This window comes from Bactrocera neohumeralis, chromosome 3 (assembly GCF_024586455.1).
Source record: "Bactrocera neohumeralis isolate Rockhampton chromosome 3, APGP_CSIRO_Bneo_wtdbg2-racon-allhic-juicebox.fasta_v2, whole genome shotgun sequence".
In the NCBI taxonomy this organism is placed as follows: domain Eukaryota; kingdom Metazoa; phylum Arthropoda; class Insecta; order Diptera; family Tephritidae; genus Bactrocera; species Bactrocera neohumeralis.
Genome location: NC_065920.1, coordinates 18,340,406 through 18,365,629, shown reverse-complemented (window position 1 = coordinate 18,365,629; position 25,224 = coordinate 18,340,406). Strand labels below are relative to the sequence as shown.

The window sequence follows — 25,224 nt, the reverse complement described above, 5'->3', positions numbered from 1 at the left end:
AAATTGTAGATTTATTTTCTTGGACTTAAAAAATGTATGTACATATTTCAAAATATCCATAAAAATCTCTAACACCTGCCTGACGAATTTCAAGCACCATATCCTTCACTTTGCACTATATGTGCCTCTTAAAGAGGGAATAAATATATTTCCTGCTCATTTACATATTTTTCCGAAAATTTATTTTCAATGTAAATTTATTTTTCAAATTAAGGGGTTACATACAGGGATTTCCTCCAGTAGAATTTCAATAATTTTTTCCCATAAAAAAAATACTTTAATAAAAATTTTTATTATTCCAAAGATACATACATACATATTTTAGAAAAATTTTGTGAATCTTGCAAAGGAAAATATTCAAGACTCAGCCATTCCGACACTATTTTCGGCAAGAGGTGTCCTTGCATTGACAGCAGAACTTCTTAGAGAAGAATTTGAAGTAAAAAGAAAAAATATGTGTCTTAATGTCGTTCAAGACATTGTAGATTACAATATATGTATCTCGAAGACCTGAATAAAATTTCCTTTAGATCGGTTAAGTAGTTCGCTAGATATATTGACGACCGACTTTGAACAGTGTCGAGAAAACCGCGTTTAAAGCTTTAAGTGACTGTATAGCTAACCACGAGTGTACTACGAGTACTCTTTAAGGCTGTATCTGCAAAACTATTACGCGGATTAACTGAAGCATTTAAAACAATATTCAAGAGACATTTTAGAATTCAATAAGACGTTCAAAATCGAATATTTGAAGCCGTGAAACCCATGTAACTTCTTAAATATAGTTTCAAAGTTTAATACATTCTTCAGTAGATATTAACTATAGACTAAAGAAGCAGTCTATTTACACTAGAATTTAAATTGGTTCATCAATAATGTTATCAAATTGTTCGGTTAGTGCGACCTTGACACGTGTTCACAGAATTTTGGTTTATTTTTTCCATCGAATTAAATTTTTTTCTGTGTAACTTTTAACCTTAAAACAATTGAAGTTTCTGGAAGATGCAATGCATTTCACACGCTATCAATAAGAAGCTATCTTCAAGAAAATGCCTCGGCTCTTTTGCATATATTTAATACATATGTATGTAGATATACTTAGATATATACATTAGTATACATGAATTGCAGCATTCTAGAACGTAGGGTGGCAGGACCTTGCCAAATGATTGGATGTATAGAATTTAGCTATGAAACCATTTGATGTGAGGAGATTGAGACTTGGGATTCGGATATAGAAAGGATAATAAGGACCTTTTAAATGGGAGAAATAACATACGCTCGGCGTTTTACCATTGCCTATCAAAGATCAAACTTTTCATGTTGGTCGGTAAAGAGAATCATTAAACTTCTCAGGCCGAATAAATGCAACCAAGCTTTATAAAATATATATGTATACATATGTACAATTGAGGCAAGAAAAGCACGTGACGAATTTATTTCGAAGACTCTGGTTTTTTCTCCATTTAAATGAATCATCCTGTTGAAGAAGACAGAATCCAAATTGTAGAAATTACCTAAAAGAAGAGGGTATCAAAAATGTTTCAAACTCTTCCAAGATATTCTGTCGATTTTGTTTTTGATTATTTGTGGTTATCAGGAAGACATGCAAAGCTGCATGTTAATATGGAAATATATAAATATGTATATAGTACATATACATACATACATATATGTATGGCTATAAAAAAAATATTTCTTGTTTATATAATTCCTTTGTCCATTCTGCACCTCAAGAGAACTTTCACTTGCCCTCAAAACACTTCTTATCAGCTTTAACTGTGGTCGAGCCTCCCATTTTAATTAACGTTATATATAATGTAAGTATATACATACATACCTATGTATGTACATGCATACATTCAAGTGTATATTTGTACTTGCATAAAGCGGAAAACAAGAATATTTTTTGAAATATTTATTATTAATGCTTTATATACTATGGGCATATACTAGTATATGAGGAATATTCATACATACTAAATATAAATATACATACACATATGTATGTATATGCAACCGACTTGACACTCTCGAATCGAAACGGAAACCGCAGAAATGATCGCACTTTAATGATTTTGTTAATAATGAACTTCATTACATAATAAAATTATGTGCTTACAAATTCGGTAAGTCCACGTTCAAAGTCATATAATAAAGCAGCGCCTCTAGTAAAGTTGTGTTTTTTTAATAAACATTAGATTTTGGCGAGAAAGCATGGAAGACGGTGAAGCGCTTAGGAGTAAAAGATAAACTTTGTGTTTTTTTTTAATCTAAGCCAGCCAAAAAACTCCCAAGTTAACTCAAATCTTTGAGTTTGTTAGATGTCTTCTTATCATCGTATCTACCGTAATAAGAAATGTTTCAAACTATCAGGTCACTAGTAAGGAATCGAATTTGCCATGTCATCACGAGATATTCTTCAATGGATTGCTGACTTGATTCGCTCTAGACTGCTTAAAAATATATTTCAATGAATGCCAGCGGTACTTGAACGAAGACATAACATAAGCCATGTAACACTTGTGAGTATATTATGCTTCATCATTTAATTTTGCATTTTTTACTCATAATAAATTTCTCAAAGTCTTTAGATACAAATTTCATTCAAAACGCAGACCTATTTGCGTACCAACTTGACGACCTTACACTTATGGAGCAAAGATAGACTCTGGCGCAACGGTTAAAAATAATTTGCGAGTATCGCTTTAGGCAACTTTTAACAGACTATGCGGCCTCACTGTCGATAGCAGGTAGGAAACAATTATATTTTTTTTATTTTAGGTGTACTCGTGCTCATCCTATTGTTTAGTTATTTCTAGTTTTCTATATTTTTTTATTTTTCCAAGGTGGTTAAAGATTTTAGCGCAAATGACACTGGCGCTTCATGACTTATTGTCATATTCTCTTTTTTCCCCAAACATTCCAATAATATTGTCCAAAACCAAACCAAAAAAAAAAGAAATTCCAGTGCTCGATAAATTTAAAAATTAAAAACTCATTGTCCGTATTATATTCTCCCCTTTGCATGAACTCTTTTTAATCATAATTTTTATTTATTAAACAAATACTAATTCGATAAATTTAATAATAGATATAAAATTGATACGCAATGAGTACTCAACACTTGACAAGTATGCGGTTCGCGAGTACCCACTGCTTGTGCAGCACAAATCGTGATTGTCAATTGGAAACATTCAAGTGGGAACAGTTAAATGTCAGATGATTGTACTTCCAGTGAGCAAAACTTATTTTCAAATTGTCAAATAAGCGACAATCAAAGCCGATAAAGAAGCAGTCACCTGGAAAATTCAGTCATTCATTATAATTCTGTTTTGAAAAATTTATTTATTAAACCTTTTTTTATAATTCCATTATAATTCGGAATGAGTATATATAGCCTTAAAGGCTTAAATGTGCGTTTCTGCCGGCAGGCCTACATATTGGCACATGTCCGGGCAGGAGTTGTTCCGATGCCGGGCCGCACCAAATTGAGGTTAAGTTTATGTGAGTGCAGTGATCAGCAGCTAAATAGTAGTCGAGGATATGCAATAAACAACACAGGCGCAACAATTGATGAACTAAATAGACTAAAACCATATCTTCTTGCAGCCATAACGCCGTTACGCAGTAGTCACAACAACTTATATCAAATGGTAAAAAAGCGTACACTTGAAGCACGCACCAAATTGCAGCGTAACAAATTTCCCAATAATCAAGCATGTGAAGAAGAGAAAAAAAAGAAAAGTACAAATGTTTGCAATGACCAAAGTGGCAGTACTGTCTGTGCATCACCATCTCCTGGTTCTGCCGCAACTCGACCATCAACTACCCCATACAACCCCTCATCCTCATCCACTTCCTCAATACCCCCTTGCAAACCACAATATGAAAAAATTGCTAAAGATCCTTGTCCGCCTAAGCCAGAAGTGCAAAATAAAACGGTCAACAAAATTTTAAATGAAAAATTGAGATTACAAATTTTAATGAAATCATCTAATTTCCTTTCTTTTTTTCGTAATTTTTTTTTTTAATTATAGACGGGCGGCTCTAAATGTGGTGTGAAAAATGCTGAATTACTACAAGCAAAAGACTGCAATATAAGTAAAAGAAAAAATGTAACTTCTGATAAGAAGCCATGTGACGGTGAAGGAGCAGGTGGTTCAGGTAGTAAAAAGGGTGCGCCAAGTGGCGGTTCGATTATGGGAGATGATGAGGCAACCAGAAAAACTAGAATGCTACTAGCTTTATTGGCGGCGCTAGGTCTAGGTGGTTTGGTATGTAAGCGATAAATACTTGTTTTTGTATGCTTCTAATATTTACATTTGTTTATTTTAGCTTTTATGGTTATTAACAAGGCGAAAACAGAAGGTCGCCGATAGCACAGAATGCGGTAAACCTGCAGCGATTTCATCCACAGTGCCAGCGACCTCTGCTGAATTGCCAAAACACGTACCATATTTGCTGATCGGAGGTGGTACGGCAGGTTTCTCAGCGTTCCGTGCCATCAAATCAAATGATCCGCGTGCGAAGGTGAGTTTTACTACTTACTAAGTGAATTAACAATAGTGTGCATATTTGTTATAAAACGTGATTTGAGGCAATGACTCTGCTGTTTTTCAAATTTTAGGTGCTTATGATAACAAACGAATCGCGAAAACCTTACATGCGTCCGCCACTTTCTAAAGAACTTTGGTATTCAGCGGAGAAGGGTGAAGTTACAAAAGACTATCGTTTCAAACAATGGACCGGCGCTGAAAGAAGGTACTTATTCGTATTTATAACTGGATATATTTTCATAATTTCCACGTTATTTATTATATATAAGATAACCCTAACTCTTAATATTTATAATTTAATTTGAAATTTTAGTTTATTCTTTGAGCCCGAGGAGTTCTTTGTAGACCCTACGAAACTAATGGAAACTGTAAATGGTGGAATTGCCGTTGCACAAGGGTTCACCGTGAAAAAGATTGATGCAGCCAAACATATCGTAACTTTAGCTGATGGTTATGAAATTACTTATGACGAATGTTTGATAGCGACAGGTGTGTAAAAAATTGAAATCACACAAATGTATATATAAACGCTCATTTACTATATATTTGTGCAGGTTGTGCGCCGAAAAGTCTCGATGTTTTTGCACAAGCAACTCCGGGTGTTAAGGAGAAAGTTATGGTGTATCGCAGTCCGGATGATTTTGAACGTTTAAAACGTTATGCCGATGAAAAGAAATCCATTACAATTGTGGGGAATGGCTTTACTGGCAGCGAGTTGGCCTGCTCACTGGCAAACTATGCCAAAGATAAGAAAGTGAAAATATATCAAATATTTCCAGAATCTGGAAATATGTCAAAAGTGCTACCGACCTACTTAAGTAACTGGACTACTGCCAAAGTGGAATCAATGGGTGTGTGTGTCATGCCGGAGACTTCTATTAAAAATGCGCAACGCGATGAAGCAGCGCTCAAGCTGGTGCTCAATAATGGAAAGAGTCTTTTAACTGATGTGGTGTGTAAATTTGAATGAAATTTGCTCTAGTTCGTGATGGAGATAGTGATAATTGTGTGTTTTTTAGGTTGTTGTGTGCGTTGGATGTGAACCAAATACAAGCATAGCGTTAACCTCAGGTTTGGAGGTCGATAAGAGTTTGGGCGGTTTTGTGGTTAATGCCGAACTAGAAGCTAGACGAAATTTGTTTGTGGTAAGTTTTTGCATAATAAATTTTCTAATTTATTTTGTTAATTGTAATAATATTTTTTTTTATTGTTTTGAGTAGGCGGGGGATGCATCCTGCTTTTACGATCCGTTGCTGGGCAGGCGACGTGTGGAGCACCACGATCATTCCGTGGTGTCTGGTAGATTAGCGGGTGAAAATATGGTTGGCAAAAGTGAGTAGAATTGTAGAATTTCTTTATGTGCGTTGCCTATAATTCAAATTTATTTACAATTTATATAACTACTTTCCGCTTGCAGAGAAAGCCTATAATCATCAAAGTATGTTTTGGTCCGACTTGGGTCCAGAGGTCGGTTATGAGGGTATCGGCCTTGTTGATGCTTCCTTACGCACAGTTGGTGTATTCGCATTGCCAACACCAAGTCCAGAACGACGTACCGATAATTTAAGCGAAACAGCTGTTATGGAGGGTGGCGGCAGTGGCAGTACAGTAACTGTGAATCCGGAAACACCGGACGTTAAGTGTGATCCAAAAGATGCTGACGAATATGGGCGTGGTGTTATATTCTATATGAAAGATGATAAAATAGTCGGCATTCTGTTGTGGAATCTATTTAACCGTATTGGTTTGGCGCGAACAATTATAAATCAAAATAAGAAATATGACGATTTAAATGAAGTGGCGAAACTTTTCGAAATTCACGCGTAGTTCCGCGCAATGCATTAAACAAATTCGGTAATGTTTAATAATAATTTGGTTAGGTAAAAATGTTTGTTACCGTTAGTTAATTACAAGTGTAAATTTGCAATGTACAATTTGAAAAAAAAACCGAAACAAAAACATCAACTATCTTTAAAAATATGCATTTCGATTCAAATCAATACACACACATAAAAGCAAAAACCACCAAAAATTAAAAGTGTATTGCTTTGTAATTTAAGGACTTCGTAGCTGCCAGCAGCATGGGTCGTCAAGCCGGAAAAGCATTTTTAGAAAATTGTTTGGAATGCTAAATATGTACGCAAATGGTGCACTACTTGCCTAGCATTTAAGCTTTATCACAAGAAAACGAAAGCAAATGATGGTATTCGTACACTGCTTTTATTATAAGAAATCCTAATTGAAACCAAAACAAAAAAAAAACAAATACTTAAAAAATATACTTATTTTTTATTTGCACAGTATGGCAAAGTGCACCCTTAATTTTATGCCTTTGGCAAAGCTGAAGTGTTTCTGAAAATGACGAGGAAGTATAAATATTAAAATAAAATAGAACTGTTGAAAATAAATTTTTATTGTTGTTTTTATTGTGGTTGGTTTATTATTAAGGCTTTGTTACAATTTAATTTTTTTTATAATTTTTTTGTTAAAAAACTTTTTTATAAAAACATTTTTTTATTAAAAACTTTTTTTTTATTAAAAACTTTTTTTATTAAAAACTTTTTTTTTATTAAAAACTTTTTTTTTATTAAAAACTTTTTTTTTATTAAAAACTTTTTTTTTATTAAAAACTTTTTTTTTATTAAAAACTTTTTTTTATTAAAAACTTTTTTTTTATTAAAAACTTTTTTTTTATTAAAAACTTTTTTTTATTAAAAACTTTTTTTTTATTAAAAACTTTTTTTTTATTAAAACTTTTTTTTTATTAACATTTTTTTTTTTCATAAAAACTTTTTTTTAAAAATTATAAACTTTTTTTATTAAAACTTTTTATTTAAACATTTTTCTATTATAAACATTTTTTTATAAAAACTTTTTTAATATAAACATTTATTTTATTATAAAAATTTTTTATTATAAACATATTTTTATTAAAAACATTTTTTATTATAAACATATTTTTATTAAAAACATTTTTTCATAAAAACTTTTTTTATTACAAACATTTTATACCAAAAATATTTTTTTATTATAAACTTTTTTATTGTAAACATTTTTTTATAAAAACTTTTTTATTTCAAACAGTTTTTTTATTAAAAACTTTTTTATTACAAACATTTTTTACCAAAAATATTTTTTTATTATAAACTTTTTTTATTATAAACTTTTTTTATTATAAACATTTTTTATTATAAACATTTTTTATTATAAACATTTTTTTTTATTATAAACACTTTTTTTATTGTAAACATTTTTCTATTAAAACATTTTTTTATAAAAACTTTTTTATTTCAAACATTTTTTTTATTAAAAACTTTTTTATTACAAACATTTTTTTTTTTATTATAAACATTTTTTATTATAAACATTTTTTATTAAAAACTTTTATTGTAAACATTTTTTTATTACAAACATTTTTACCAAAAATATTTTTTTATTAAAAACTTATTTTTATTAAAAACTTTTTATTTAAAAAATTTTTTTATTAAAAACTTTATTATAGATTTTCTTATAAAAATTTTTTATTAAAAACATTTATTGTAAACATTTTTTTATTAAAAACATTTTTTTTTATTAAAAACTTTTATTACAAACATTTTTTACCAAAAATATTTTTTTATTATAAACTTTTTTTATTGTAAACATTCTTTATTATAAACATTTTTCATTAAAAACTTTTTTTTATTAAAAACATTTTTCATTAAAAACTTTTTTCATTAAAAACTTTTTTTATTAAAAACATTTTTTATAATAAAAATTTTTTTATTGAAATCTTATTTTTATTAAAAACATTTTTATTAATTTCATTTTTCCATAATTTTTTATTAAAATACATGCGCGCTCAATTCTTAAGAAATTTTCATAAAATTGCTGGAATTGCTAACCTCCTCCACATTGAATCGCGTTTTGTGCAAAACGCCAAAATCCCACTGAAATACCAGGCGACCAAAATGCAGCAGCAGGTCGCCAGCAAATTTGACCGGAAGACAGCGCAGTGCCGGAAAATGTTGCATAGCACAGGGCGCCACACAGCGACATCTGTGGTGCAATGCCGGTAGTAAAGAGTAGGGCGGAAGTGAGCGCAATGTGGGAAAATTGTTGCATACCGCAAGGGGCAAACGAAAGTTGGCCACCTACTGTGCCATGCTGGGCGCCTGGTGATGCAGCTGCTGATACAGTGCATGGATTTCGTTGAATGTGGTGGCAAACGAAACAGGGCGACCCAGATTTTTTATTTTTATGTAAATTTTAAAATAATAATAATAAATTAGAAAAAAATAATTTAAAAAATTTTAATAAAATTAATTTTTAAAAATTAAAAAAAATAATAAGAATTATAAAAAAATAGTGAAACAATTTATAAAAAATAAAAAAAATATTAAAATTTATAAAAAAAAATGGTATATTAAATTACTTACCAGTATGTTTCATTATATGGCAATATTTTGTAAAAATATACTTTTTTATTATAATTTTTGGAAATGTCTTGTAAAGAAAACAACTTCATTTAAGATTTCATATTTTTATTTGTTTTATTTGTATATTTAATATTGTGTATTGTATAAAACTAAAGCTTAACAATAATTTATATATGTTAAAATATATATGTATGTGTGTATATATTTAATAATATTATTTTTTAACTTTACATTTAAAATTACAATAAAAATGCGCTAAAACTATTATTAATGTGCTAACACAAAGAAAATGGAAGCCAATGGATGAGAAATATTTTCCTTTTGTTTAAATTGAATTTAAAAAACACAAATAATACAAATTAAATTAAAAGCTTTCAATTGTGTTACACTAAAAATTAATTATGTATAATATGTATAAATGTATGCATAAAAGCGCGTAAAAAATACAATTTACATGATAACATTATTGTTGTTCACCTTTCTGCACTAATTAATTATTTTAAAGCCAATTTTCAAGCAACGAAATGAACACGTGTTATTTGTTGGGGGAAAAATTAAATTAAAAAATAACAAAAAAATAATTGAAAAATAAAAATTAAAATTGAAAATTATGAAAAAATTTTATATAAATGAATAATTAAATAAAAAAACTTAAAAACTAATTTAAAAAAAATTAAAAAAAAGAATTAAGATAATTAAAACTAAATTAAAAAACTTTTAAAAAAATATTAAACAAAAAATTTTAACAAAATTTTTAAATAAAAAATGTTAATAAAATTTTTAAATAAAAAAATTTGAAAAATACAAATTTTAATAAAAAAATTTTCGTAAAACTTTTAAATTAAAAAAATTAAAAACCATTTTTTAATAAAAAATATTCAATAAAATTTTAAATAAAAAGGCTTGAATAAAATTTTTAAATAAAAAAATTTCAATAAAATTTTAAAATAAAAAAAAATTTATATAATTTTAAATAAAAAATTGAATAAAATTGGTTAATAAAAAAATTTTTAATGATATTTTTTAATAAAAGAATGTTAATAAAAATTTTTTATAAAATTTAAATTAAAAAATTTTAAATAAAAAAATTTAAAAAAAAATCTATAAAAACTTAAGAAAATTTGAAAAAATTTTAAATAAAAAAATTTTAAAAAATTTCAATAAAGAACTTAAGAAAATTTGAAAAAAATTTTAAATAAAAAAATTAAAAAAAAATGAAAAAAAAAATTAATAAAATTTAAAATGCTTAGGCGCCAAGGCATTGGTTTGCATTCCTACATATGTACATATGTATGTTTTTATGTCTGTATGCAAACTTCAACTTTTTCATATTTTTCTATCACATTTGTTTTTTTGCTGAAAAATTTTTGTATTTAATTTTTTTTTAATAAAACAATAATTATTTTTAATACCTTTTGCGTGGTTTTTGTTGTTTGTACATTGCTAATCTACATACATACCATATACATATGTATGTATACATAAGCATATGCATGTAAATATGTATGTATGTATGTATTTGAAAAACAAAAACCGCTAGCATTTTAACTGTATGCGTGTGTGTATTTGTGTGTGTGTGTTTGGAGTATTTTAAGATATTTAACTTAAAAATTATGTGCAAAGCTTAAAAGAGAATTTTTTAGTTATTTTGTTGTTATATTCATATTTGTTATAACTGTGAAAACGTCAAGCATTCGTTTTTTTTGAAATTTCAAAATTTAATTTAATTTTTAAATTTCTTTTTCAACTACAAACAACAATAAAAACAAATATTTACCTTCTATGTCAACTTTAACTGTTTTTATACTTATTTATACATATGTATGCTACACATATGTACATACGTATATAATATATGTATGTATGTTTGTTTGTTGCATATATGTACATATGCGCGTGCCTATGTGTGTTTGTGTGTATGTGTGTATGCGTGTGTGTGTAATTGTCGCCATTGCTGAAACCTGTTCCGAGGCGTTATTGTAAAGCTTAAAAAGGATCACTTATGTGGACTACAGCAAAATAATATATTTTTTTGTATGTATGTATGTATATAGTTTAATTTTACATCTTGAAAATATTTAGTAATTGCTAATAATTATTTTTTGTTTTTCTGGTGTTGTTACTAAAAGTAAGGTTAGCAAGTGCTTGGAAGAAATTGAAATTTATTTTAAAATATATAAACTTTTATACTAAAATTTACACGTATTCATATATTTGTATGCGAAAAAGCATATTTTCGATTAAAAATTACTATTTATTTATTAAATTGTAATTGGCACATTACACCCCTCGTATGGTTGTCCGAAAAACGACAACTTGAGCGAGTTTCAAAAAACACTCAGTTTAAGAAAAGAATAATTATGTAATAGCTATGCAAAATTCTCGAAAAATGCTGTATTCAGAACTTTTGTGAAACTCCCAGTGAGTTTTCAAATTATTATTGCAGCTTGAGACTACCAAAAAGCTTTTGGAAAGCTTTCTGTAAACGAAATTGCAGTAAAATGTCAAAAAAATGTGCAAATTAACTTGTCAATTTGTCCCTACTTTATCATTTTCAAGGCTAAAGCTTTATAAAACTGCAAAGCAAAGCTTTCAAAATTGGCTAAAAAGATTAGGCTTGGTTTGCTGCAAAAACAATTTTGTGAGCTTTGAAAAATTTAAAATTGATGTAATCATGAGCTTTTGAACGACCACATAGCTTTTCAGCGTAAATAACAAGATTTTCTCTATTAATATTGTTCACGAAATTCAATTACATTAAGAATTTATTGCTTTAAGCTCTGAAAATGTATCCTTTGAGCTTTCCACAATTTTGAGACAAAGTTTTGAAAACAATTGAGCGTATTTAAGCTTACGCACTTAAACTACTTAAACTTGCAAGCTTAGCAATAACCAACTTTAAGTTTTGAAAGCTCGAGGTTTGAGCTTTATGTAAGTGTTTGATTTTAAGCATTCATACTAATGCTTTTGTTCAGTTTTCACACTGACTTTTATTTGCAAATATTCATGTGCTTGTCAGTCTAAGATAACCTGTTTAAATCTTGCAAAAGCTTAGTACTATATTGACTTTTAGCTTGCTTGCTTAAGATGTGCATAAAAAAAGCTTTAAACTGATATCCTTAAACTCGTGTTAGACAAACATTACTTTGTCGCTTAAAACGACCATACGAGCTTTCACTGATCAAAAAGCTCTGTGGCTTGTTGGTATCCAAGTAGCTCAGTTGTCATGTCCTTCTGCTCAATTTTTATTCGCTTAAAATGACCATATGAGCTTTTATTGCTCAAAAAGCTCTATAACTTGCTTGTATCTAAGCTTTCAAAGCTCAGTTGTCATGTCCTTCTGCTCATTTTCCTTCCTCTAGCATCGTTTGTACGCAGTTTGCTTGACCTTGAATGCAGAGCTTTCGCAGTTTTCTGCGATTCATTCACACAAGTCAATAACAATTTGACAGAACTGAGCTTTTTCATATAAAAATGTTCAAATACGACAACAGTTTTCGAAAAATTGCACTATTTACAAAGAAAACAAAACAAAAACTACAATTTTAAATTGGCTTAAATTAGCAAGTATACATACATATATACATATGTATATGTAAGTTTTAATGCATTTTACATATACTATATAAAAATTAGTTGCTGTTCATTATGTATATATGTGTGAGTGTGTGTCTGTGTCTCTGAGTGTTCGAATTTCTGTTTTTGAATTATTAATGAGTATATTAATCCTTAATTTTAGTATTACATATATACATACTATATGTATATATGTATATACTATTTATATATAACATTTTTTTATCTATGCATTTATGCATATAAATAACGGTAATGTTAATTATTTTGTCAATTTATATGTATGCAAGTGTATATATGTATGTAATCTATTTGTTACACAGTTATAGTTATTGTAAATATATACTTTCATATATATATATTATTTATATTTCCTTATAGTATATATGTATAATATATTAGTATAATCTATGCATCTAAACATAAATATACGCGTCTAACATTTACAAACTATACAAAACGCTTAACTATGTTCTATGTATATATGTATATACTCTATATATTTATATAATATATGCATATGTGCATACAAAATATGTATGTATATAATTAATGCAGACATTTGCAATTAATATAATAATGATTTTATATACTCTCCTACACACATATAAATCTAAGCTTTTCTAGACATACTATGCATGTAAGTATGTATTTGTTTGCAAATATCTGCCTGTGTGCTTGCACACTTCCAATCACTACATCAATACGGCATATAATTAAATAATAATAAAAATGTGCAACTTCTTGCCACTTACATACATAAACAGCTGTTAATTTGACCGAAGTGCAACAACAGCGTCAGCGCAAATGAATCATAGCTGAGCGGAACACGATCACTTGCCGACGCTGGTATGAATTCCCGTGGAATTGTGAATTATTGAATTTCATGCAACTTGGACGATGCTTGAGCTTACATACAAACGTAGATTTGGCACACTGGAGCAGAAGAACTTTTATGGAGACTTTGCTGTAGACTTTTTTGTAGACTTTTTTGTAGACTTCTCCAAACAGTTATTGGGCACTGCAATAGTTTTCTCACATCACTATCACTAATTGCCTGCCATCTCTCATTAAGCGCACACCTGAGTTGCTCTCTCGCGCCCACACACCTCTCACAGCACTCTCCACTTAACTATGAATGATTGTCCTGGCGTTGTTGTTATTGTTGTGTGTGTGTGTGTCAGCAACTTAGATGCACGTATGTAATTACTTTTGGTTCGGCACACCATCGTCTTCTTGTTGCATATTGTCATATTAGTTAGCTCCTATCACTGTGTCTCTCCTACACGTCGTTTACTTGCGCAGATCGGTTGGCATTAGATTGGCGGCGCCATATTTATTGCTATCTGCAGTGGCAGCAGCATGCACGCTGTCCTCATCATTGCCCTCATTGTCCATATGATCCATGGGGGTGTGCTGTTGTTGGTGTTGCTGTTCCGCTTGTTGTTGCTGTTCGGTATGCGATTGCTGCTGTTGCTGGTGGTGTTGTTGTTGTTGTTCGTGCGCGGTTTGCTTGGCGGCGCTTGATTCATGGCTCTCATTATTGTAGCGTATTAGCTTGATTGTGGTCAGACCGTCAGCGTTACGTATGAGTCTGTTTGAGAGATGATTGAGAGAGAGAGAGAGGTTTATGGTGTGCTGTTAAGCGCTTGCTATGTGTGTGTGTGTGTACTTACGGATAGCAATCCTCCGCCGAGGGGCTTGAGTAAGGCCGCTTTTCGGTGCTATTGCCTGAGACGCTGAGATCCGTGGGTTTCATTTCGTCACCGTGATCGGGCGAACGCGACCCACTGTTGTGTTCCACTTTTAAGGCGCCGAATTGAAATTTTTCGCTTGGGGTGTGTGGCATTGCGGGCGAGTTGGGCGGTGCGCCCGTCGGGTTCGATAGGTATTGGAAGGCACCGTTGATGGCGTGCATGAAGAGCGGCGATGTGGGTGGTGGACCGTAGGCGGCCGCAGCTGCGGCGGCTACAGCAGCGGCTGCGGCGGATTGTGAAATTGCAGGTAGACTCATGTGCGGACTGTTGAGGCCATTGCTGTGATTGTGGCTGTGACTCAGGCTGTTGTTGGCGCTGCTGTTGCCATTACCGTTACTGCCGTGCGCGGCTGGGTGACGCTGCGGCGATTGTGGATGCGGCAAAGTCCAATTTGTACTGTTCAAATTTGTACTGGGTGACTGATTGCTGTTGTTACCGTTATTTGTATTGTTATTATTGTTGCTATTGCTGTTATTGGCGCCGTTGGCATTATTAGCACCACTAGCTGCGGTTGTTGCACCGCTATTGCCGGCAACGGATTGTCGGAGCAGCGAAATATTTTTGATGTTCTTGAGCTCGGTTGGATTGCGCAGAAACTGGTAGCAGTGGCGTTCGCCCTGGACCTTGCGCAGTATATTGACGCGATAATAGTAGCGTAGCGCGCGTGACATTTTATCATAGTTCATGGAGAGATGATTCTTTTGTATGCCCCACAGTTTGGCCAAACCGGCGGGATCGACGATCTTGAAGACGCCTGTGTCGCGACACTTCCACGCGATCAAATCGCTGTACTTCTGATTGCGATCGTTGAGCAATTGTTGCAAGAAATCCCATAGCAAACGACCATCTGAGAAAAGAGACAGACAGAGAAATAGAGAAAAAGTGAGGTTAGTTTCGTTACAAAAAATCTTATATCTACTAAAGCTCGCGCTTAAACTCGCGCTTCAACTCACTTGTATTGGGTTCTGTGGTTTCCGGGAAGAATTCGCGTTTCACAGGCTGCATATAGCTGGGCGTCGTCGGCGCCGAAACTGAACCGCCGCTACTGCCATTCGGCTGATACTTCTGGCTCATGGCCTGTGCCGCCTGGTTCTGTGACCATGAATTGACAAAACTGTTTGTAATCTGTTGCGATAAGCTCTGTGGCATATCCTTTAATATAGGCGTTGTTGGCGGACTGGCGCTATAATGTGCTGCTACAACTGCTGCCGCTGCGCTGTTTTTGGACAAACTATTGGCCGCTGCCAGCTCTGAGTAACTGCCTTCCTCATCCGAATCGGATTGATTGCTGCTGGCGCCTGTGCTGGCGGTCGCATGATGTGCTGGGTAACTGTTGCCGTTACTCATTGTTACCGAGATGGCTGGTGGAAGCAGATTACCGTTGGCGGTGCTGCTGGTCACGCCCAAACCGCTGTTACTGCTACCGCTACTGGTGCTACTACTACTGCTGCTGCTCGTGCTGGCAGCGCTCACAGAAGCGGTAGCGGCCGCTGCTGCGGCGGCGGCGGCAACTGCCAAATTTTGTTCCTGGCTTTGTGGCGGGCTGCTGGCTTGTGAGTCCACCGACGGCGGCGGGCTGAGCGTTACCGAATTGGGTGCCATAAAGTGATGCATATGCGCATTGTGAAATGGGCTGTCCGGTGGTGCGCCGATTGGTGGCCATGTGGGCGTCTGTGGATGGCTATGCGGCGACAAAGGATAACGACTGGTCGGTGTGACCGGACTGTTGGGTAAATGCCATTGCATCATGTGGGATTCGATGATGAGCATTTGTAGCACATTGTGTAATACATCACCAGCGCCCGGACAGCGGTGACCGAAATCGGCGCGTGTTAGCAGGCAAAGCGCTTTGCCGTTCATTTGGAAGAGATCATGATCCACTTTCGGCAGATCGAATTCACGTTCGCAGAAGCGTAAAAAGACGGTGACATCTTCGCGACCCCACAAACGCGGATCGGATGGCAACGATGGCGGCAATTGTGTCTTCAATTCAGCCAATTGGCTGGAGGGCGCCGGCGGGCAACGCCACAACATATCACCCCACAGACCGAGCTGCGGATTCAACGACAGCTGTACGGGAAGCATTTTCATTTTGAACCAGAGACGCGTGCACGATTTTAATTGTTTGTGTTGACCAACGCCACACGGAAATACGACTGCTGCGACACTGGGTCGCTGGGTCGCCCAATAAGCTGCTCACTGCTCGCTGCTCGCTGCTAATCAAGTTGCGCTAGCTGCTAGCTGGCTAGCTGTAGTGTAAACCACAACGAACGAACGACCGAACGAATGTACACGAACCGATCTGGAAAGAGAGAAAAGAAGAAAAAAACACATAAGATAAAGTTTACGAAATCGATATACGAGATTACTAACTAACAGCGACGCGTTGGTGCAGGGTGAAAGGGGCGTAATAAAGCGGCACAATGGGCATGTGGGTGTATTTGAACGCACACTTCCGCTTGGGAATAGCTATATTTGCACGTATGTGTGTGTGCATTGTTATTAGACGGCGGCGTATTGAAACCGAAAATCGAAACCGAAATAAATGCAAATCGTTTTGCGGCGATTTCCACACACATATCTACCAACAACAAAAAAAGCAGACTAATAAACAAATACATCCGCTGGCAATGCGGACGTGAACCCACCGCACTGTATCCGCAAAAACGGGTTGCCGAAACAGCGCGCATCGCGCCCAACCCACACAGACAGCATCTTCAGCGCGGCAGATCACAGCTGTGCTCTGTCTGTATGTTTGTTCGCTTACGCGTTCGATGCGTCGCTCGGTTGGGTGCGGCGTGCGATCTGCGATTTGCGCGAAGCAAACAGCAGCACGCAAACGTAATATGCGCCAAAGTACAGCACAGAGAAAAAAATCGAATCGACGCAGCGCAAACACCTTTTACAGCGTGCGCGCCTCCAAAGGTAGCAATTTCTTGTTTATGAAAAATATTTCGATATTTCGTGTTTTAATCGCGTAATATGTTAATTTCCTTCCAAAAAACCGTTTACTTGCCGTTTTTGGTGAAGTGAGAAGACGCGCGCGCGGTCAGAGTTGTAATGTGCCGGATGCGCGCGTATAGGGGACGGCCGCACAACACAGTGATGCAGTGCGGATAAATTTCGGTAGTTAAATGAGAAAAATATGTGTGAAAAGTGGTCAGCTTCCGAATATAATAAAATGTTTTTTTGTTGTAATAACTGATTTAAAGCAGCTCATTTGTGGAAAATAAGCAAGGCATTGAAAAAGTAAAGCTTAAAGCTCTTATGTAGCATTAAATGAATTTTCAATAATTGTTTTTAGGTTAGGTCAGTCGGGAAGTTTCAAAAATCTATTTTTTTTGCTTTGATAATCTTTGATTTAATCTTGTCGAACTGATAAAATACTTTTTTCAAAACTACATTTATCAAATCGGAAAACTCTGCTACTCTTGATTCTAGTTAATATTATCCAGTATTCGATCGAGATGATTTTTGCATCTCTTTTATAAATAGTTAACTTCCAACTTTTACGGTCACAAAGTCAAACCATCTCTTTACAAGCCTGCCAGTTTCCGAAAAGTGGATCCATTTCTGAAAAGGTATATACTTATACCGTGCCAGGATGCCTTTCCTTGCAAATGCTCTCTTGAAAAATGTGCTTCCGTTGGTCCAGAAACCACCATTTTTAGAGTGCTTTGGTTTGACTTAACGTCTTAAATCCATAAATTATGAGAATCAGTTGCAACAGAAGTATTTGCTCCCCGCTTGACAGTTACTATTTTCAAAGAAAAACCTGCTTCCCAGCATTGAACTGCAAGTTAGGTTAGGTTATACTGGTCGGTAGCCACGCCGTACATACATAAACCAACGGGTCCTTACTAATTTCAGATAGAGGTTCAATTTAATTTGAGCAGAAGTATTAGTCCTTTAGGACGTTAGAGCTTTTTGCGAACTGTAAGTGCGACTTGATATCTAATTTTGTAACTTCAACCAGTCACTTGAACTGCGAAGCTCCTAGATATCTAAGAAGAGTTCTTGATAATACTGTACAGAAGCAAAAGAGGTGTTCTAGCGTCGCTCTCATGCCTACTTTTCTAAACTTTCTGCATGTATCGTCGTTACTTATGCCCATTCAGCTCGCATGTGATGCCAGTAGTTTGCGACCTGGACAACGACCATTCTGCAGTCCTTTCGAGACGAATTGCAAGTACTTTACAATCAAATTTGGTGTTCTAAATCGATCAGGGAACGCACAAAATACTCAATGAGATAAAAAAAAGAGAGATCGTCGTTGTTTTGATATGTATACTCGTAAAGCTTTGTTGAAACTGCAGTTCGGGCCACTGTTTATTAGAAATTTATGTATTTGACTCAGTTCGAACAATTTCGGACAATAAGTTTGAGGGCGCAATAGACCTAAGGTCGCGGTGCCTTCCTCATTTATCAAGTTTGATGCAGTGTTAACAGTTTTATGAAAGACCTGCTATATTTTTAGGTGTATCTATGTGCGAAAGTCTAAAATTTTTAAAATTAACTTAAATGAGCACCGACATTTAGAAACTTGCTCGAATTATCAGCGAAATAACTTTCGTTCCTTGGACCACCAACCTCTAAAAATCAAACCATCGAGTACTCAAACGCTTCACGTCTAAACTTCCAGCGTTCGACCTTGAGCAGATAACAAACCTTCTGAAGCCTATTAACAACTCTAATCTAACTCGCCCACTGTATGTCAATGCTTGTCGTTTAACTTTGCAGCACATGTGGAAGTTTCAACATGAAAAAAGCAGCAACAACAACAAAACCGAATTGCTAACTCATACAAAACGACGATGTTGACGATGACGACAATAACTTTGATGTTGTTGTTGCTGTCGATACTAACGAGTACTGCGACTGATGCTGCTGCACAAGCAAAAAGCAGAATCAACAAAAAAAGCGACTGATGACGGCTATTAAGATCAGGCTACCTTGCGAAACTCGACTCGACATCTAAAACGTCGCAACGTGCCAACAACGCAGCAACGTCCGTTGTTGCTGCCGTTAAGATGCAGTCGCTGTGGCAGTGGCAGTGGCTGTTGTTGGCGGCAACAGTGCATGTTTGTATGTATGTGGATATGTATGTGGTGTGGATGTATGTTCGCCCAGACGCCGCAAACGGAAGTGTGCATACCAAGCAAAATGACAAGCAACAGCAACAACAATCATGACAACAAAAATCAAATAAACTTGTTTCACACAATGCAACCGCAAGCGACCAGCAAAAACGACTACATGTATATAATTTATGGTCTTAAATATGTACACATGTATGTTTATATGTATTGTATGTGTGTATGCAAGTTTGTATGTTTGCAATGGTAGCAATCAAACAGTGCACAAGTTGGAGGAAGCGCTCGCGCGACGTGCAACAAGTTAAAGGAAGACCGATCGTATCCGCTAGTGGGTAAACAGAGCACGAATAAGATACATATATACATACATACATACATATACATATATACATACATATATACATACGTAAATATGTAGTACATAGATATTTGTGTGTAGCGACATGTGAGAAAACCAGCAAGCGGAGACGGCAAGCAGCTGTGGCAGTGGGGAACTGGGTGAGCGAGCATATGAGCAGCGGATGGAGCGGAAAAGTCTACATAAACATAAATATAAATATGTATGTATGTATATAATTATACCCGGAACCGAGTATATTAAGCTTGTCACGGGGTTTGTAAAATCCAGAAGGGAACGTCGGAGACCCTATAAAGTACCTATTTACATATATAAGAGATCAGTGTGAGGAGGTGAGGCGATTTAGGCCTTGTATGGAGATCTTCTTCATTTGACAAGATATTGTTACGAAATTTGGCATAGATGATTGTCTAGTAGTCATGCAAAGCGACCGATCCATCACAAGTTCTTGTATAAATAAATTTTTATTTGACGAGGTATCTTCACGAAATTTGGCATAGATTATTGTCGAAGACAGAGCTAGGAATTCTTTAAATTGGACCACTTTAGTATATAACTGCCATGCAAACTAACGGATTCTAATCAAGTCTTTGTATGGAAATCGGCTTTATTTGACAAGATATTGTCACGAAATTTGGCATAGGGTATTGTCCAAGAGAGACCTATAATCTCCGAAAATATTATTCAGATCGGATCACTATAGCATATAAGTAGTTGTCATGCAAAGTCACGGATCCTAATGAAGTCCTTGTCTGGAAATCGTCTTTATTTGACAAGATATCGTCACCAAAATTTGCACAGATTATTGCCTAAGAGAGGCCCAAAAACTCCACAAAAATTATTCAGATCAGACCACTGAAGCTTATGACTGCCATACAAACTGACCATTCAAAATCAAGAAAACGATCTTTTTAAGCCCTTTTATGCTAAACGAAATGCACCTGTGAAGGGTATTATAGCTTCAGAGCGTTCAAAGCTAAAGTTTTTTCTTAATATGCTTGTAAGTGCGTTTGTGGCCACAGTGAAATGACCCAAACAACGCAGCAAGTAAGACAGTCAGAACTGCTGATGCAACACCCTGTTTTCCCCAACACTTTGCTTTCTTCAGGCAAACACACTTCAGGCACACACATAGTACCTCTGCATATACATATGTACATATGTATATGCACACACAAATCCACTTATAATTCTCGGCCGCTCTTATGACAGATTGTTTATATTTTTTCTTGCTTATTTATCGAAACTTTTTCGCTTCCTCGTTCCTCGAGCGAATACACAATATATTTACGTCTTCTGTATGTATGTATGTATGTATATATGTGTGTATATGGCTGAGCGCAGATAGGGAAAAGATATTTTTACTTTGAGGGGGTCTATATGTACATACACATACATATATGAACTGCTTGCGTGTGCATGTGTGTAAACTACAGACGATCATTTGCCGCTGCCCGCTCAGCCATTACGTCCTACGCCGCTATGGGTCTGTCCGCCTGTCTTTACATACATACGTACGGGCATAGCTCACCCGCTAACTTTGTGAAGTATTCCTGTTGTGGCTATTATTATTGTTGTTGTTGTTGTTCTTTACGAGTGTATGCTTGTAGCTGCTGTAGATAATGTGTGGACGGTTGGAATGTGGTTGCTGTTGCTGCTGCCGCTAATGTTGCTTTTATTGTTGTTCTTGTTGTTGTTGTGGCTTTGATTGCTGCGAGAAATGCACTGTCTTCAATTTCCAAGGAAACGTACATATGTACGTTAGTGCGTATTTGTGTATGCATAAAACGAAAAAGACGTAAAGCCGGATGCGACGAGAGAACAAATGAGGGCAGCTTGCAGGCATAGCGACGCATAAGGTGGGAAGAGGGATCGACGGTGAGACCCAGCGAGCAATCGGGTGACGAACTGATCGAGATCGAAAACGGTCCAAAGAGACTAAGTTAGATTCAGGAATAAGGGTCAAGGTTGGAGTAATAGTTAAGAATACATGAAGAGACAGAAAAAAATTGCGATAATTTGAACCATTGAAAATTTCAACCTAACCTATTTTGACAGACAAAATTGTAAGCCTTTGAAAATTTTAACTTAACCTATTTTGAACTACACTATACACTTTCCAGAGTAATGCTTTCATCGACAAGAGATCAAAGAAGAGTAAGAAGGATACAAGTAGTTACTATATGATCATAAGTAACCCGAATACCCATATATCCGATTTTAAGACCCGCCCACTTTGTTGATAAGGGTTCGCAATTCCCTCGGATAGACTTTTTGTGTATGGGTTTCCTTGGACAGGCGTTTTTGTGTATGGTTCCCGATATTCTAGCAAAGTTTCTTTAAAACTCGAAGGTAGTTTGGGGAATAGAATCTTCTGAGATATTATAATCACAAAAAACTTTCAAGCAGCCTTTCCTTCTTCATAAATAATCCAAATTTCGTATATACAAAAAAAAAAGAATATGAAATATCTTACGACAGATAAATGATAGATAACGATGTTCCCGAAGGTTTTAATAAACTTATTTAGATTTCACCCATCATTCTCTAGAAATTCCAAAATTAGCTCTCCGTAATAGTAAACATTTTGGTCAACGGAACTATTTGATTTTATTCTATTGAAAAAGTCCAACTTTATTCGAGGATTATACAAGATTTTCAAAGTTTTTTGTAAGAAAATTATTGTAAAAATTTTAAATAAATTTTGCAACGACAATATTTTCATCCAGTAGCAATATCAATGGATTGATGACTGAACGACAGTTCAAGGAACTGAAATTTCTTGAGAGCTTAAGGAACAAGAATATACATTTATTTCCAGCTTGAATAACCAATATAAGAATTTCATTTTTATTGGTCAATTTGTAGGACAGCCACATATATGTATACTATAGTGGTTCGATCTGAACAATTTGTTCAGAGTTTATACCGTTTTCTTAGACAATAATCTATTGTAGATACTTTGGGAAATAAAACGTTTTCCATATAAACCTTGATATTGAGTTTGTATGGCAGCTATATTCTATACTGATTCACTATCGTCGATTCTGACATATGTCCATATAAGCAGTTTCTTGAGAAGGAAGCGATATTTGAAAAATTTTAGACCCATATCTTAAAAATTCAGGGACTAGCTCGCGTAGATACAAACATACCGACTATAAGGGCCTGACTAAATCGGCTCAGATAATCGCTGATAATTTATTTACACGATTATATACCTTATAGACCCATCGATGTTTCCTTCTGGGTATTACAAACTTTGCGGCAAACTTAATATACCCTCTTCAGGGTACACATTTCCAAAAATATACTCTACATCCGCCAGAAATCTTCAAAAACTAAGTTGTGTTGAGCTCTCGTGAGGAAGAGAAAGCACATAAAGTGCGCCTTTGAACGGCTTAAATGGATCACCCGTTCAATTAAGTACATCCAGGAAGACATTTCTCAAAATATTGCAATGCACGCCCCACAAAGAATAAATAATCGCCGGCAGTTAAGCGGTGTTGCACAAATGAACTTGACGATCGGTTGGTTGGTTGGTTCGTTTGAACGCATGGTTGTATGAACGCTCTAATGAGCGCACTCGAAAGAGGAGTGTAACCGGCGGACCCGGATGACGACGCCGCAGACGGAAGAGAAAACGATCAAGAATGAAAAAAAAAGCAAGCAAGCGTTTGGAGAAGAAGCAGTGCCATAAAATGAAGCATAAATAATTACAATAAGAGGCAAAAAAATTTACACGCGTATGCTGGAAGACAAAGTAGCAGACAGACATACATATGTACATATTTATGTTTATATGTATGTATGTACATACCGTGATTGTTCGAAAAAGTTGAAGAGCAAAGATTCTAAAACGCTGCCATTGTCAGCATGCGCTGTTGGCTTTGAAGCCAGCGCACAAGCTTAGCTTTGCTGTGGCGCGCACTCCGGGAGGGGGTTCAAAACAAACTTACTTATGTACATACAAACACACATATGTGTATATGTGTGTATTGGTGGATGGGCACGGCGCGTCGAGAAAAAAATGCCAGCGGAGAATATCTCAGCGCGCAAACGTCGCATCATCACTTGGCATCGTGCTACTTACAGATATCTGTATATATACATACATATGGGTATGTATGGACTGCGCGCATCACATCACATCGGGAAGGAATGTAGATGATGAAACCGGTTTGAGCGGAAACTACACGCAAATTAAAAAATACGTAAGTTTGTGTGTATGAAAAAATAAATGATCGAAACCATCAGCGACATACAGAACGGCCAGCGTGTGGAGAGATGTATGGGCACAAGCATTATATACATACATACAAAGCGACACACAAATCTTATTGTACTTTGTGGGACGTGTGGGCTTGCTACCGCAACGCGTCCGCATTGAGATCGCACAGAAGTCGAAGTCGCCGTAAAAGTCTAAGTCGACGACGCTGTTGATGAGACTGACGGCGCAATGTTGCTGTTGTTGCTGCCATCCCGGCTGTTATTGTTGACAATAAGCACTTGTATGTGCATAGCTGTATATATATTGACTATATACATACATATACACATATGCGTGTGTGTGTTTGTTTGTATATTTCGAGTGAAGCGTTTGTGCGAATGAGCGCTGCGTACAAATACACAAACCAATTGTCTTGAGGTTTTGCCTACACCTATGTATATACATATGTATATTTGTAAGTATATAAGTGTATATTAGGTATATATGTGCGTATGAGCTATATATGTACGTATAAGTTATATATGTATGTTTGTATATATGCAGATTTTGTTGTGTCCGGTCAGTTGGATTTTTGTGCTGGCAGGAACCTCCAACAGCGTAACCGGGAACGAACATGGAATGTTTACACTCTGCTATATACAAACACGCATCAACACATGCAAACACATATTCCTATATATAAACATAAGTACATACATATTTACGCCATGCCATTGCATTTATTTATATGGCACCACTTGAGAACATGTGCGCACACCTTACACTTCTGCCGTGCAACTCGTAGATCAGTTGTTGTGTGGTTGGATCCAGCGCGCACAACAACATTGCCGCTTCCTTTTCCTCAATTTCTTCTTTGAACCTATTTCTACATATGCTGCAGCTTCTTCTTCCCTTTCACCTACTATAATACAGCTGCATAAAAATCTCTGCACGACTGTTTGGCATTTTTGAAATCTCGAAAACGCTGCGGGGTGGAAATTGAGTCGGAGTAATTGTGACAGGTTGTCGAGTTTTTCCCAAGGGAGGTTGGAAATAAATTAGTTCCTGCTATGGAGTAGGTATTTCGAAATATTTCACAATCATTATGCACATGGATTAATATTTGTATATTTTACTTTAAGTTAGAAAATATTATTCAGTTATTTTAGAAAATTTCAAGTTAAAAACCATCGGATTTTGCAAGTTAGCAGAATAATAAAAACGGTAAAGTTTTTTTCATATTTAATCAA

At 34.9% G+C, this 25,224-nt stretch overlaps 2 protein-coding genes across 6 annotated transcripts in view; one reads left to right on the top strand and one right to left on the bottom strand.

The window, feature by feature from the left end:
* Positions 1-1,312: 1,312 nt before the first annotated feature.
* On the top strand, positions 1,313-6,967 carry LOC126752291 (putative apoptosis-inducing factor 1, mitochondrial). Of its 3 annotated transcripts, XM_050462996.1 has the most exons (11): positions 1,313-2,525; positions 2,595-2,753; positions 3,095-3,656; positions 4,041-4,277; positions 4,339-4,533; positions 4,631-4,764; positions 4,873-5,048; positions 5,114-5,511; positions 5,579-5,704; positions 5,780-5,891; positions 5,977-6,967. In XM_050462996.1, exons 3-11 carry the CDS (start codon positions 3,387-3,389, stop codon positions 6,384-6,386), a joined length of 2,058 nt encoding a protein of 685 aa, XP_050318953.1. In that variant the 5' UTR covers positions 1,313-2,525; positions 2,595-2,753; positions 3,095-3,386; the 3' UTR covers positions 6,387-6,967. The 3 variants fall into 3 exon arrangements, with proteins under 3 accessions (XP_050318953.1, XP_050318952.1, XP_050318954.1); XM_050462995.1 differs by having other exon boundaries at positions 1,313-2,753; XM_050462997.1 differs by lacking the exon at positions 3,095-3,656 and having other exon boundaries at positions 2,001-2,753.
* Positions 6,968-10,152: 3,185 nt separating this feature from the next.
* LOC126752261 (ets DNA-binding protein pokkuri) overlaps positions 10,153-25,224 on the bottom strand; it is an 81,462-nt gene continuing 66,390 nt past the window's right edge. For all 3 annotated transcript variants that reach the window (XM_050462956.1, XM_050462957.1, XM_050462958.1), the window contains 3 exons: positions 15,264-16,612; positions 14,230-15,157; positions 10,153-14,147 (listed from right to left, as the gene is read on the bottom strand). In XM_050462956.1, coding sequence (XP_050318913.1) covers positions 13,847-14,147; positions 14,230-15,157; positions 15,264-16,401 — 2,367 coding nt within the window. In that variant the 5' untranslated portion in view covers positions 16,402-16,612 and the 3' untranslated portion in view covers positions 10,153-13,846. The remainder of the gene's footprint in view (positions 14,148-14,229; positions 15,158-15,263; positions 16,613-25,224) is intronic.